This window comes from Heterodontus francisci, chromosome 10, assembly GCF_036365525.1.
Source record: "Heterodontus francisci isolate sHetFra1 chromosome 10, sHetFra1.hap1, whole genome shotgun sequence".
In the NCBI taxonomy this organism is placed as follows: domain Eukaryota; kingdom Metazoa; phylum Chordata; class Chondrichthyes; order Heterodontiformes; family Heterodontidae; genus Heterodontus; species Heterodontus francisci.
Window position 1 is genome coordinate 33,333,392 of NC_090380.1, and position 15,734 is coordinate 33,349,125.

A 15,734-nucleotide genomic window follows, 5' to 3' on the forward strand; every position below is an offset into this window, starting at 1 on the left:
AACCAGTTTTGAGACACCAGCAAAGCGTGCTTACTGAAGGAAGGAGCTGTCTAATTCTCTCAGCAGAATTTCTACAATGAGACACAGGCTATGTTAATTGCCCAAGGAGGAAAAAACCCTTTGAAGAGACCATTTGTATTGCTGGAGGTAACAAAATTCCTTTTCTTTACTTCCAATTCAAGAAGTCTTTGCTTCAAGATTGTGTTTTCTGGAATTCACAGTAAAGTTTCAACTGAGAGATTGTCAGTTTTAAAATCCAAGTGGACCCACTTGTTTAAAGGATTGGTTGATGCCTGCTGCAGCCAAAGTGCTTTGAAAGAGTCTTTCAATAGATAGGCATTCATCGTTTCGCAAGGAGACTTCAAGTGGCATTTGATTTTTTTTTTTAAACACTTAGATACCTCACCATCAGGAACGTAACCCACAAAGACTTATAACCCAGTTATTTATTCTTAAACAGCTAATTTTTTAAAACATCATTTTAAAAAAAGGGTAACTTAATTTTTGAGAGAATGGGGGAAGTTAGGTTAAAATAAGTTATAAGGTCTTTAGACATAGGTTTATCTTAATAGTATTTAAGATTTAGTTCTAATATAGCTAATTTGTTGTTGTCTAAAGATACATGTTTTGGTCAGTTTTATTCTTGGGGTGGGGGAGGGGGATGTAAAAAAAAAATCGGAAGGGTGGTGTTACTGGAGTCTTTAATTTGGCTGTTTTCCGGTTGGGTAGGAAAACTTTAATATGCTGCAACCTGTGGACTGATGGGACTGAATTGACAGTGCATTGCTCCCGCCTCAGTCATAACATCATACATGAAATCACAAAGTTAGCATGCAGGTAGAGCAAGTAATTAGGAAGGCAAATAGAATGTTGACATTTATTGCAAAGGGGGATGGAGTATAAATGTCAGCAAGTCTTGCTGCAAATGTAGAGGGCATTGGTGAGGCCACATCTAGAGTGCTGCGTACAGTTTTGTCTCTTTACTGGAGGGGAAATACTTGCATGGGAAGCAGTTCAGAGAAGGTTCACTTGGCTGATTCCTGGGATGAAGAGGTTGCCTCATGAGGAAGGGTTGAGCAAGTTGGGCCTAGACCCATTGGAGTTTAGACGAATGAGAGGTGATGTTATCGAAACATAAAAGATTCTGAGGGATCTTGACAGGGTAGATGCTGAGAGGATTTTCCCCTCCTGGGGGAATCTAGAACTCAGGGGCACAGTTTCAAATTAAGGGGTCTCCCATTCAAGACAGAGATGAGGAGGAATTTCTTCTCTTAGAGGGTCATTAATCTTTGGAATCCTCTTCTGGAATGCACTACCAGAGAGTGCAGTGGAATTAGGTTCAAATCAAGGCATTCAAATGAGAATTAGAAAAGCAAGAACGTACAGGGTTATGGGGAGAAGGCAGGGGGATGGCACTAAGTGAATTGCTCACTTGGAGAGCTGGTGCAGACACAATGGGTCTAATGGCCTCTTTCTGTGCTATAGCAATTCTGAGATTGCCCAGAGAGGAGTGGAGTCTGGGTCATTGAGCTGGATTTCTGGTCTACAAGGATTTCAAGAATTGTGGGGATTGGGCAGTAAAGTGGAGTTAAGTCCACAATCAGATAAGCCACGATCTTATTGAATGGCAGAGCAGGCTCAAAGGGCCAAATGGCACACTCCTGCTCCTACTTCTTTTGATCTTATGAAATCCAATCTGGCAGATTACCTCCCCATCAGTCTCCTCTCAAACATCAGCAATGTGATGGAAGGTGTCATTGACAGTGCTATCAAGCAGCATTTCCCAATAATCTGCTCACTGATGCTCAGTTTGGGTTTCGCCAGGACCACCTAGCTCCACACCTCCTCAGAGTCTTGGACCAGACATGGACAAAACAGCTGAATTCCAGAGGCGAGGTGAGAGTGACTGCCTTTGACATGAAGGCAGCATTTGACGGAGTGTGGCATCAAGGAGCTCTAGTAAAGCTGAAGTCAATGGGAATCAAGGGAAACTCTCCACTGATTGGAGACATATCAAACACAAAGAAAGATGGTTGTGATTGTTGGAGGTCAATCATCGCAGCCCCAGGATATCACTGCAGGAGTTTCTCAGGGTGGTGTCCTAGGCCCATCTTCAGCTGCTTTATCAATGATCTTCCCTCCATCGTATGGTCAGAAGTGGGGATGTTCACTGATGATTGCAGCAGTCAGTCCAATTTACAACTCCACAGATACTGAAGCAATCCGTGCCTGCATGCAAGACCCGGACAACTTCAGGTTTGGGCTGGTAAGTAGCAAGTAACATTCGTGCCACACAAGTACCAGGCAACAACAATCACCAAGATAAAATTGAACCACCTCCCCTTGACATTACCGCTGGTGAATTCCTGCATCCTCAACTTTCATATAAATAATGTGGCTATGAGCAGGTCAGAGTTTGGGATTTCTTGGCAGTGAATGACCCACCTCTTGACTCCCCAAAGCCTCTCCACCATCTACAATGCATGTGTCAGGTGTGTGATGGAATACTCTCCATTTGCATGGATGAGTGCAGCTCCAACAACACTCAAGACACCATCCAGGACAAAGCAGCAGGCTTGACTGGCATCCCACCCAACAACTTAAACATTTATTTCCTCCACCACCGGCACCTTGTGTCTATAGTGCGTACCATCTACAAGATGCCCTTAAGTAATTCGCCAAGACTTCTTCACAGCACTTCCCAAACCAGTGACCTCTGCCACCTAGAAGGACAAGGGCAGCCGGCACACAGGAACACCACCACCTGCAAGTTCCCCTCGAAGTGTCTCACTATCCTGATTTGGAAATAAATCGCTGTTCCTTCGACGCTGGGGTGAAAATCCTGGAACACCCTCCCTAATAGCACTGTGGGTATGCATACACCACACGGACAGCAGCGGTTCAAGGCAGCTCACCACCATCTTCTCAAGAGCAACTGGGGATGGGCAATAACTGCTAGCCTCAACAGGTAGGCCCACATCCTATGAATGAATTGAAATAAAACTTGGCCCTTTCAAGATTCAAGAAATGTTAGATTTCAATTAAAAACAGGGAACTGACCAAAGAGGTGGTTCTGTGAAATATTGCTTAATTAAAAGTCACTAAGAACTTTTTAATCCCTGTGCTATATTCTTTCCATAGTATATTATCATAGAAATCAATTAGTTCATTGGCACCCGATCGTGATTGTGAGGACTGGTTTTATCAGCACAAACAGCACTTGACAGGACAGACGATTTAGACCTTCCAGCTCTAGATTTCTTTTTAAGGATTTTGATTTCTATTCGTTGTGCATTCAGTGCTCCCACTTCTTCCCTCTCCTGTAGCTTTTCCCAGTCTGATGTAATATTAAACCCTCCATTCCTTTATCAGTGCTCAGATCAGAGGAGAAGGATCCCTGTCCTGCGAGTACCTCGCAAAACAAATTACTCAAGGGAGATCCGGCCTTTGATCCTCATGGCTGGAATGTGCGGTGAGCTCAAATTCAGCCTTTTTATGAACAACAGACAAAAGAAAACACTGATGAGATTATACTGATTTGGAATGTTTTTTTTAAAAAAAGAAACCTTTAAAGGTAACACTCCCTCCTACATTTCAGCTCTGAGAAAAACATCTTTCAGGGCCACTGACCACCAAATTCCCTTTGCACCTCAACGCAGAAACACTGCTTTTTAATCAAATAGCAGTGTAGAAATTTCCCTTTGAATAACACAATTTGTGATAAGGATAGACTTGCATTTATATAGCACCGTCAAAAATCTCAGGACATCCCAAAGCACTTCACAGCCATTGAAGTACTTTTGAAGTGTAGTCACTGTTGTCATGTTGAAAACATGGTGCATTTGCACACAGCAAGCTCCTATGAAGAGCAATGAAATAAATCACTACATAAATCTGTTTTAGTGGCGTTGGTTGTGGGATAAACGTTGCCTAGGACACCAAGGAGAACTCCCCTACTCTTCTTCAAAATAGTGCTTCGGAATCTTTCATGTCCATCTGAGAGAGAGGATGGAGCTTCAGTTTAATGTCTTATCTGAAAGGCAACACATCCAACAACGCAATACACTCTCAGTAATGCACTAGAGAGTCAGCCTAAATTTTGTGCTTAAGTTTCCGGAGTGAGAATTGAACCCACAACCACCTGACTCAGAGGCAAAGTGCTACCAACTTAAACACAGCTAAGTCCTGATGATTATAATGTAATTATAAAACTGCCAGTGCAGTCTCCACATTTGAGGATAATGGGCAAAGGCACTGCCTAGTATAGAACCAAATTATACAGACCTGAAGGGCACCACTCTTGCTCATTGTGCTGATGTTAGCTACAGCAGGATCATTACTTTATCACCATCCTCAAGCTGGGGCACACGGAAATTCCAATAGGTTTCCACTGCTAATTGCTGTTGAGCGGCCAATGGTGTGAATGGATATAAATGCCCACATCAGAAGCATAGTCATTTGGACAAGATACTAGAGGGCTGCCAGCACTTTTTGGTACACAGGAACAGCAGTAGACTATTCAGCCCTTCACACCTGTTCCACTATTCAATTAGATCATGGATGAGCTGTATCATAACTTCATCTACCCGCCTTGGTTCTGAAACCCATATACCCTCGCCTAACACAAATCAAATTTTCAATTGACACAGCCTCAACAGATTTTTGGGGGAGACGGTTTCAGATTTCCACTTCCCTTTGTGTGAAGATGTGTTTCCTGAAATCACCCCTGAGCAGCCTAGCTCCAATTTCTTGTTCTCAACTCCCCCAGAGGAGTTAGGATAGAAAAAGAGAAGCTATCATTTTAAACACCTCAACAAAATCATCCTTTAATTTTCTATACTCAACTGGGGACTGTACCCTAGGTGAGGAGTTAGTGACTTCAGGAGAGCAGAAGAAAATACATACATAACAGAAATATTTAATCAATAGCATATTTTTTTTAAAAGACCTCTGTTTGACATTTATTGCTGAAGTATTTTCCAGGATCTCTCTTCCAAACCCATACAAAGAGTGAACATGTAACACTAAATGCGGTTATCTGGTATTACACACTGTGCTGACTACATGATCAAATGTTCTTTGAACTAGTAAGTACCAGGTCTGTTCTGTCACTAAATGTTCAAGAGTGATTATTTGGCCTCCAGTTACATTGTTAAAATAGGTTGTTATCATTTTCCCAGTAACAACCTTCGGCTAAAACCATTACATTAATTGTCTTTAACTCTTTCCCCTTCAGTTTTTAAAGCACCTCTTGGAAGCAACTTGCCTTTCTAACTTTGTAAAAAACTGAGATGGTCGTAGCACACCTATAGAATTGAAAGGCAGGTCCCTTGTACCCTTGTGCTTGTAACTTTCGACCTCAGCAGGTATTTCTTCATAACCAATAGATTTATTTTGAGGGTACAAGGTCGCCTATTCACATATAAATAATGGCACTGAATACCAGTAAAAGTGCCATAAAGCCACTTTAACAGTACAATAAAGCCAATTAGGGGAATATATATTCAGTCTGAGTCATCCATTGCTGCTCACTATCCAGGGAGTCCTCCTAGTGCCATGTCAGACAAGACAGGAGCAGACTTCCATTGTCAAAGTGCCAGCTCCCTGCCCAAGTTCAAACATGCAACTTTGCCAATTGGTCAGATTACTTGGTTGTGGGTGGGGTGGGGGGAGGAAGGGAAGAGAATTAGCACCGTAGAGTCATTCCCAAGCCTCAGCAGGCGACAACAAAAGAGGAGTGGATGGGGTGGGGAAAACACAGGGGGGGAAAAAAAAACATTTTTGGCAATTTCTCAAATCAGCAGACCTGATCAATTTGACAATATGATTCTTTGTATCAGGACAGTGAAGAGTCTGGTTCACTTCAGCTCAGCGGTCTCTAGCCTTTGTTTTATCCTTGTGGAGTTTTTTCAGCTAATTATGTTCTGGAATAGACAGAAACAGTTAAATATAAAATCTAGCAAATAATGCAGGTTGAAATGACCGGCTCAGTCAGCTTCAGTTCTTTCAACAGCCAAAGAGGATAGCCATGTTGAGTAAGATTCAGGACCCCCGAAGAGTACAACAGCACAAACATCAGCTACCATTGTGTCTCCTAGTCCTTTTTCGAACCAAATACCATACATTATAGAAGGAGTGAAAAGAACGAAGTGCAGATGCCAGTTATTAAAGTGTGTGCTAATCACCCCTCCTCTAAATTCCAGCCAATATCCACTTCCTGCAGTCCCTATAGTGCATTAGAACACAGGTAATCCTCTTGTTAAGGCAACTTTAAAGTTTTTAAGTGCTCCTGGAATGGAACTTCAGGGGCTGTATTTAGCCAAGAGATTTGCATGACTTGGTGTGATGTAAATATATGGCTTGCAAGAACTGTCAACATGTTCGCTGATGTGCAATTGAGGCATTCAAATCAAACAGTTTCAGCTTTGATTCCCAGAGGTTGGGGTGTGATAACTGATCTCAGCAACCCTGTGAAGAGTGAGGAAGGGGAAGCTCTTCTGGCCGTCTACAGCTACTTCACCCAAGTAGGCATGTGAAAATATTGACATTGAGTGCTGCTAGACTATTCCACCATAGGGGCATCACAGGTAAATCTGATTCCTTCTACACTTGATGTTTACATGACCACTCTTCCGGCAGGGTTTGCTGTATGTTGATCAGGATTGGTGAACCTTTCCCGCAGTACTGAGGCCAAAATTACCACCACTATAATTCAGCTCAGACCAGGGATCAAACCTGGCACTTCCCTAGTCTATAGGGGTTAGTTACTCACAGAATAAGTTCACTGGACTATTGGGATCTCTGACTGATGAGCTCTCGAATGTCCATAAAATATACACAAAGGGGCACATTCACTCAAGTCAGATTCTGCTGGGTTTAGAGGTCAGCATCCAACTTAATCAAAGGTTCATACACAGCAGGCCTCACTGTCACTTAAGCTAAATTTATGCCACAGTCCATTACAGATCATATTTCTTTGACTCAATGATCCAAATGGCCCACTGTTAATGCTTATTGGACACACCTCATGTGCTGGCCATTATTAAATTACCCAACCAACCCATGCACTGAGATTTTCCTTTCTACTGAAAGTGGGAGGGGGTCAACACCTGATCATAGATTCTTAGCAGGTGTGGATACCATGAATCTCCCACTTTAACACATTGCTTCTATTTGCTTTTACTCAGCAGTAAATGGTCAAGAAATGAAAACTTTGTTACTACATTGCAAACAGGATTTTCTTGCACAATACTGCATTCAAAATGCTAGTACTTTACTATACATGTGAAAACTGGAGGGTCTTGCATATTGAACTTAATGTGTTTGTATCAGAAACCACATCACTGCATCTTTACTAATTGCTGGGGGTTTGCTTCCATGGCTCTGCTCACAAAGATTTTAATATATATAAAAAATAAACTCTGATGTGTGGTTATACTGGTGCACAAGGTCTAATAAGCTACATTCTTATCAGTCCAGTGAGACTTGGCTCACATTTCTCGTTACTCACATGCCTCTCTGTATCCCTATATCTCCCCTAGTCTCTACTTCTACTTTCTGGATGTGACTTCAAATTAAGTTCTATGCTTATTATTCAACTATAAGCCATAAAGAAACCTATCTTCTATGTTACTATGTTGAGGCCCACTGTTATGGCAGCTTTATGGACATATTTTTTTTGATGTTGATATGTGCATGTAGACTCAGGTGTGCAAGTCAGACACCTATCATATGATGGTTATGCTACCGTTTTTATAATGAAATACTTTCAAATGAAAAGTAGCAAGAAAGGAAGACTGATATATGGGTGACTTGGGTTCTTCAAGAGAAGGGATCATTTGGCTGGTATGTGGAGCTCTGAATCGGTTTTAAACCAATGTTAATTTGAACACATCTGCAAAATGAATAGCGTTAAGTGGAAGTTGATTCCAGATGATACTGGGATCAATCTGATCTCTATTGACCTCAAACAGCATTTCCTACAAAATCAACTGATCAACAGACACATCAATATGGTCTCAGTTCCTACCCCAAGCCCGATAGCCCAGGGTAAAATCTCTGTTTTTAAGCCATACAGAAAAGGAAGTCCTGGACTTCAATCTTAGCAGTTCTTGTTAAGTGAGCTGATCTTAGTGCCACAATTCGTCATAGCATCACTGGGTAGAGAAGGGAAGTTGATCATAGCTCCTGCAGGCTATCCAGCAACCTTGAGTGCAAGTTGTAGTATCCCATCCCATTGCAAGTACCAAGGGGTGGGGAATGCACTATATATTCTCTGCCCTTTGGTGTGGGATGTAGGGCATAAATGCTCCTCCTAGCACAACATAATTCTCCTTGTCTGCTGCTGGCTATAGACCCGACAGCATGTCCACACTTTGAGGAGCAAAGCAGTTTATTAAAACTTTAGAACATTTTTAATCTCCAAGTTGAGGAGATTCCCTCAGATATGGGGTAATCTCAAATCTACACCCCCCCCCCCCCTCCCTCCTCGGAGAGAGTCACTTCAACAGACATGAAAATAAATATGATTTTAATATGCACAGACTGTGGTACAATAATTATTTAGAGCAGTTAATGCATGCTGCTGCAGGGAACCCATGCAGGCAGGTGCATGCACAGTATGCAATTGTGTACATTTTATTACTCTTGGAACAACAAACCAGTGTTCCAGTGTGAATTTACACTGACCTAAATAATTCTGCTAATCTGGGCTCCAGGTAACTAATCTTCGACGCTCAACAAGAAAGTCACTGTGCTATATCTTTAAAACTGAATGAATCACAGACGCTGTGAACATGCAATAGCTGGGAATCCCTGGCCTCAATAGTTTTTGTCAGTTGAGCAACTCCCACCTATCGCTTTGCAGCAAAGAGTCCGCTCCTGCACCAAAGCAAGGTGTTGCTGGTGCAGTGATAAGTGCATTAGGAAGACAAGTGCCTCTGTGAACATGGGGAGAAGAGGTTAAACAAAATGCCTCTGAATTGGGCAGGTAATGGCAGGTTGGTCTGTTGAATGTGAATTAAACCAAGCATCATTTATTTTTCCAGGATTATTTTAATTTTTTTTAAATCTATTCATTGTGAAGTAAATCCATTTTATAAGATTAATCTTGAGCCATTTACCAAAAGGTACCCAGGTAAAATTCAACATTTTCCAGAAGACCATGGCCTCAGACCTACTACCTCTCCCCAGAAGCTGGACACAAGTGCATGCAAGAGGACTGGGGGCAGCATTTGAAAACAGAAGGTAAAATTCTAATTGTACTGCCGGTCCCCCTGTTACAGCACTACATAGAGTTCACATGGTACTACATTAGGATGGAGTTAGTGATTATACACAGTGATAATACAGTAGGGAAGCAGTCACAGCTTCACACTAGATCCTTTCATTAAAATAATATTCAAAGATCACATTCTTAAATCCAATCACAAAGTATTGTCATTAAGAAAATTCCCCTTCCTCCTTCTATTTATTCTGCCTGATCTTTACGATACTCAATCACAATTCTTCATTAAAAAAAAAGCCATTTACTATTCCCATGACACACCCACACTCTGGTTTCCAATGAAAACAATGGCATTCTAATTTAGGTCACAATTTCTGAACAGTTGACTTTTGACTGCCCCTTGCAGGCAAACACAGCCATTAAAAATAACTGATGCTATAATTACAAAATATAAATCTCCAGATGTTAACATCACAGCAAAAGGTTTAGTTGCCTGCCAGCATTTCTCAGTCCAGTTAAAATGTACCACAACTAAATTATTTATTGATCAGTTATTAACTGTAAACTGTAACTTGGAAATCAATCTTTTGAGGCAATGCAGCTTTCAAACTTCCTTTGGGAACCTACTGATTCTTACAATGATTGACCTTGCCTGCATTTAAAACTATTGACCTTACCCTTTAGACAAGGCCTATTTTACGAGGCCATAGATAACCGTTAAAACTATCCAAAACCACTTGAACTCAAGTTTGTACTTTCTTCCTTGCTCCAGCTGTTTAAGCTCCTTTTGAACTCAAGAGTCTGACTCTGCGGAATTCAGCAGCAATTTCCTAGATGCAAAGTGTGTGCCTCATTCCTTCGGCTTGCATGCGTCTGCACATTCCCGGTGTCTGAGATGTGGTTACCGGGTTTTGCAGACTCAGGCCTCAGGTAACTGAGAAAAGCCAAGCTTCAATCTTGGGCCTAGTACTGAAGTGATTGTGTCATACAAGCAGCAATAATTAATGTCTCTGGAATATGTTTGAAGCGTGTGACCATCACACCACCAGCATGTTTCAACTCATCCAAAGCAAGATGTGGCAGAGCTCGTATTCGTTATGGGTTTCCCTCCTAATTTTGCTCCCCTCCTTTGAGGAATTATGGGATTGGCTGCACTCTTAGATAACCATTACTTATGTGTGACCTGAGGCACTGCAAATCTACAGATTAGTCTACACCTGGAGATCACAGTGGGGGAGGGAGGGGAGGGAAGGGGAGGGGGAAAAAGGGAGAAAGGGAGGGAGATGTTTCAGTGCCAAGCCTGTTTCTCTCCCCAACCAAGGTCCACATGGATACACTTCCACCTGTCGTTCGTCGTAAAGCACTAAGAATAACAACAATCTTAGACATTATTTCCTACCTAACACAGAACATTCAGGTCAGTTGTGGTGCCCTATCAGTACCCAGGCTGAGATCAGGTAACTCAGCACAGTTCATGGGTTCCCTCAAAACCTTCTGGTTGTATAGTTTAGTATTGTGTCAGAAAATGCCTTCATCCCAGCCATCAGTGGGACTCTTTGAAGGAACACTTCACTCTAATCTCTAATATAATCTTGGTAAATCACACTTGTTTTTGCTGAGAAAGCAACATTCATAAATGACATATTCCTTATCCTTTCAAGGTAATTTTACAATAAGTCACAAACAACATTACTTTACTGGGTCACTGTTAACTACTACGATAGCTTGGGGGTGGGGTGGTGGGTGGGCAGGGACTAGCATCATTTTGCAGGATGCCATTCCAAGCTCACCACCACATTACACCTGGTTTGCATGGGCTAAGGATTAAGGCAAACTGAAATGAGTTGAACTCATTAATGCATTCAAGATGTGAGCACCGGACATTATGAATTTTTCTTGTAAAACAAAATTACAGCTGTCAATTTTAAACTCGGGGACCATATGGAAAACAGGCACTTAAACAGGAGTATGTTTGTGTCATTATTTAGGTCTATTTCTGGGCAATCAGGAAGGTATAGTCAGACTAACGTAACTGCTGCTGCTTATGAATCCAAGCTCCCAGCCCTCCCAAAGACCCATAGAAGGCTGATTGACAGAATTTCAATCTTAACAGCAAAGTCTAAATAAACATGCTTAATTTTGGACTATCTGGGGTCTCTTCAGCTGCAAGGTCACCATGGGGAGTGGGGGTTGGGGGGGACGGGGGGGGGGGTGGGGGTTGCTGCTGGGGCTGGGCACATGGAGCTAGTTAGAAATGATTGTATTTCTTGCCAGATAGATTCACTGAAGCAAGTTGATAGATGCACAAATGTCCATGTAAATATGAACCATCTCATCTTTCCATTCATTTCAATGGGATCTGAAGTGATGTAGCTTTCAGGATTTTGCTAATATGATCGCAACACTCGGCTGCAGCTTACTGCAGGTTGTACAGTCCCACCAGTGCTTCTGCTTGAAATACTGCCCCTATGCATTACCAGCCTCAAGAATGTATCAGTGCCAGGACCCAGTCTGGCAATATCAAATATCTCAGAAAAACCGAATCAGAATTGGGACACGGGCACTTAAAATCAGGATTGATTGCAGGAATTACTAGATGTGTGGTCAGCGGATTTGAGCACAGTCCTTACATTTCCTATGTAAACAACCACCATAGATTGCTTTTCAAAAAAAAAGTAGAATGTGCTGTGTGTGCGGTAGATTTGAAAGTTCATATTGAATTTAAACAGTTTGGAATTACATCTCCATGCGGTTAACAACCAAGAAAATCCAGATCCTGTCCCTTTAACCCCTGCTTGGTTCCAGTCTGTCAGGGCATTGTTGTGAGATGGGGTTCGGTGGCTGGTCGGTAAGAATTATGAGAATTTGCCGCTATTTAAAATGTAGCTAAACTGTTGTGAATCCTCTTGGTGCCTGCACTGGTTTCCCCAAATGCCGGGGGCTGTGTCTCACTGAAGGAGGCGTCACAGGGTCCACTCTATGGGGAAAAGCAAAGCTTACTGCACGTCCTCACCACACTTCGGCCTGATAAACTCTCCAGCCCATCCAAACATGCGGATTTGAGCCCATCTTTTGGCACATCAACGAGGGATGATCGATTGATCTGACGGCTCTCTATCTTTCTCCACGTGTCTTATCCTGCCATCAGAGAACCTCAACAAAACACAGGGTTTCAGATACTGTCTATACAAAGAGCCGCTGGTAACATCGGCCAGTAAAGTGTGACTTCGTGTTCACAGAGAGAGAGCGAGAGAGAGACACTGGGTAGAACTCACCAAACCCAGCACAAACTTTACATTGGATGTAGACACACAGCACAGGAGCACATTTCAAACTTTCCAATGCAGGACAGACACTTGGAGATAAAACTTTGCACTTCCACCCCGTCATTCTACTTGGCGAACCCTCTAACATAACTGTACAGCTGGTAGATTTCCTGAGGAGATGGCATCAACGTCTTAAAGGTGAAACTTCACCTTTTAACAGACAGTAGGTAAAGCACCATTTCACCACATTTCATTCAGCTCTCCCAGTGCTTCTCTATCTCACCGCTAAACGTGCAGTTTAAGATTTGAAAAAGTTCGGTTGGCAAATTTATATTTGTCATTTCGGATAGGTTCAATTCAACACTTTAAAAATGGATATTTTCTCTCTCCTATTTCGAACGATTCCTCGCCAAAGCCGGGTGGATACAATCGTTTCGCGGCTCGGCTGACATTTCCGGATCTGTTGTGGGCTGCTATCTGACACAGTCCAGTGTTTCTTCAATCACACTCAAAAGTTGTATTTTTAACTCTCCCTGGGGCTCGATCCAAGGTCCAGCTCCCCAGAGCCCAGGGCATAGACCCGGCTCCAGCTCCCCAGGGCACAGGGCACAGACCAGGCTCCAGCTCCCCAGAGCCCAGGGCACAGACCCGGCTCCAGCTCCCTAGAGCCCAGGGCACAGACCCGGCTCCAGCTCCCCAGAGCCCAGGGCACAGACCCGGCTCCAGCTCCCCAGAGCCCAGGGCACAGACCCGGCTCCAGCTCCCCAGGGCACAGGGCACAGACCCGGCTCCAGCTCCCCAGAGCCCAGGGCACAGACCGGCTCCAGCTCCCCAGGGCACAGGGTACAGACCCGGCTCCAGCTCCCCAGGGCACAGGGCACAGACCCGGCTCCTAACCCTTCAACACCTGTCTCGGCATCGTCGAACAAAGCTCGGGGAAGGAGAAAGTGAGCGGAGTAGCCGCAAAACAAGCTGAAAAACCGGGCGGTGGGAGCTGGAAAAGTAGCGCGAACTCTGAATAATAGGAATCACTGTGAACAGGGGAAAGATCTGTAAACACACACAAGATATCCTGGGTGGGCCAGTGTTTTGGACAGGATGATTCAACATTCAGTAAACCCCAATCTAAATGTTATATGATGAGGTTACACTGAGGTTAATACAAACACAGGGATAACAGAAGACAGGCTGGGATCAAGCTTGTGTTTCTACCCCTGCTTACAGGTCTGGGCAGTCAGAAAGACAGCATTTAAACTGCTACCCAGTCCCCACTTCTTGTGTGGGTGAGATGAGGGGGGCGGGTAGAGGCAAGGGAATATGCAAAAAGATCCTTTTGCATTTATTGAAAGACAAAGCACGTGATCGTAATCCTGAAACAAATCCACAACCCAGTCCCAGAGTCAGTGCAGCTACTCAACAGCACGGATCCATATAAGGGTCGCGAGAGATTCACAACCTCGTTGTCTCAACCCAGCCTTGCCCCAAACTATCCCGAAATGAGTACAAATAAAAGCAGCGAGTGCCCAGAGGAAACCCATTCCGGAGATCAAACACACAGCCCTAACACTGCAACTGAAGTCAAGCAAGAAAGTATTATCTGGCATTTGCAAATATATTTAAAACAAGGAAGAAGCGAAACCAGGTCCTTAAATGACAATACTCAAAACCAGGTGACACTTCATTCACATTCCAGATCACACCTTTCAAAACACTTCCCAGGGAACAGTAAGACAGGCCAAGCAGGCACTGCAGACTCCTTCAATAAACAGAGCTGGGTGGGGGGTTTGCACTCACTTCTCCCTGAACAACAAACACATCTGCCTTGGAATTACACAGAAAGCTCCACTTACGCACTGTTTCCTGCCTGGGATCCAGGGCGTTCACGGCGGCCCCCATGTCGCTGATCTTCCTTTGGATGCCACAGAGCCGGCGGTGAACGGCCAGCACTTCGTCCTCTATCTCCTGGAAGAGCCCGAAGGCGTGCTTGGCCAGCTCTGCGAGCTGTCGGAGGGTCCGGGCCAGTGTGTAGTTACTGACAGCGGCGAGCTCTTCAAACACTCTGTCCCGCTCTCCAGAGCCATAGCGAGAGACAACCAGCGACTCACAGATGCGCTTCGGGAAAGGCATTTCTCTCCCAACAGCAAGTTCAATGGAAATAAATCAGAGCCGCGGCTGAAAGTTTCCCTCCTTCTCTCCCCCACCACCACCTCTTTTCACAGCAACGCCGGTAATGTTGCGATAAACGCCATTCCCCCCACTTCACAGTGACCTTTCAGCGAGAGCAGCCCAGACTCTCTCCGCCTTTACGATCATCAGTTGCCTTTTGGTGCCTTTTTTTTAAGAAGTGGTTTTAAATGTTGCGAGGAACACGTGGAGCGGATCATCTGGATCTGGAGTTGGGTGATTCCAGCTCGCTCCCCCCACCTACAACACCACCTTCTGGTAAATCCTCGGAGACTTTTAAAGAAAGGCCTTGAAACCTGCATTTAAATGAGTTTTGGTGTGTGCAATGTGTCAGACATGGCTCTGTTGTCGCTGGTCATGATCACATTGCTGTTTGTAGATTGGCTGCTGCGTTTCCTACATTACAACAGTGATAACGCCTCAAAAAAGTACTTCATTGGCTGTAAAAATCTTTAGCATGTCATGAAAGCCACTATATTTGATGATAAAGTCTTGAATATGTCATCTGCGATGGTTTCTCCTCCCCACGTCAAAAGTCAGCTCTGGTGTGGTTCAAACCTTCCATTAGCACATTAGGAAGAGCCAATCTAGCCTGTAGCACCATTCAATTAAATAATGGCTGATCTGCCCCTCGACTCCATTTACCTACCTCTGACAAAGGCTCTATACAGCTGAAGCATCACTTACATACTTCTGAGAGATAAAAGCCAAAATTCCATTCACCTTTTTGATTTCTTTTTGTAGCTGTCTATTGACTTCTAAAGATTTGTGCACTTGAACTCCTATTTCTCTTTGCTCCTTTACAGTTATTAGCTTTTCACCATTTGGAAAATACTCCAATTTATCTTTCTTGGATGACCATACACTTGCCACAGTTTTTGCCCATTCGCTTAATCTGTCCTTTTGTAACTTCCTGCACCCATCTGCACTATTTAATGTCCCTTCGAACTTCACAAACTTGGGTATACAACTCTCTTCCTATCAAATGGTGACAAGGTGAGGCCCCAGAACAAATCCCTGGGGAACATAACTTATCATATCCTACCAGAGTATTCCCA

The 15,734-nt window shown here is 43.6% G+C and overlaps 1 protein-coding gene across 2 annotated transcripts in view; it reads right to left on the bottom strand.

Moving 5' to 3' along the window:
• nhsb (Nance-Horan syndrome b (congenital cataracts and dental anomalies)) overlaps nt 1-14,869 on the bottom strand; it is a 474,669-nt gene extending 459,800 nt beyond the window's left edge. For both annotated transcript variants that reach the window (XM_068040418.1, XM_068040416.1), the window contains exon 1: nt 14,343-14,869. In XM_068040418.1, the coding sequence (XP_067896519.1) occupies nt 14,343-14,619 (277 nt within the window). In that variant the 5' untranslated portion in view covers nt 14,620-14,869. The remainder of the gene's footprint in view (nt 1-14,342) is intronic.
• Nucleotides 14,870-15,734: the final 865 nt, after the last annotated feature.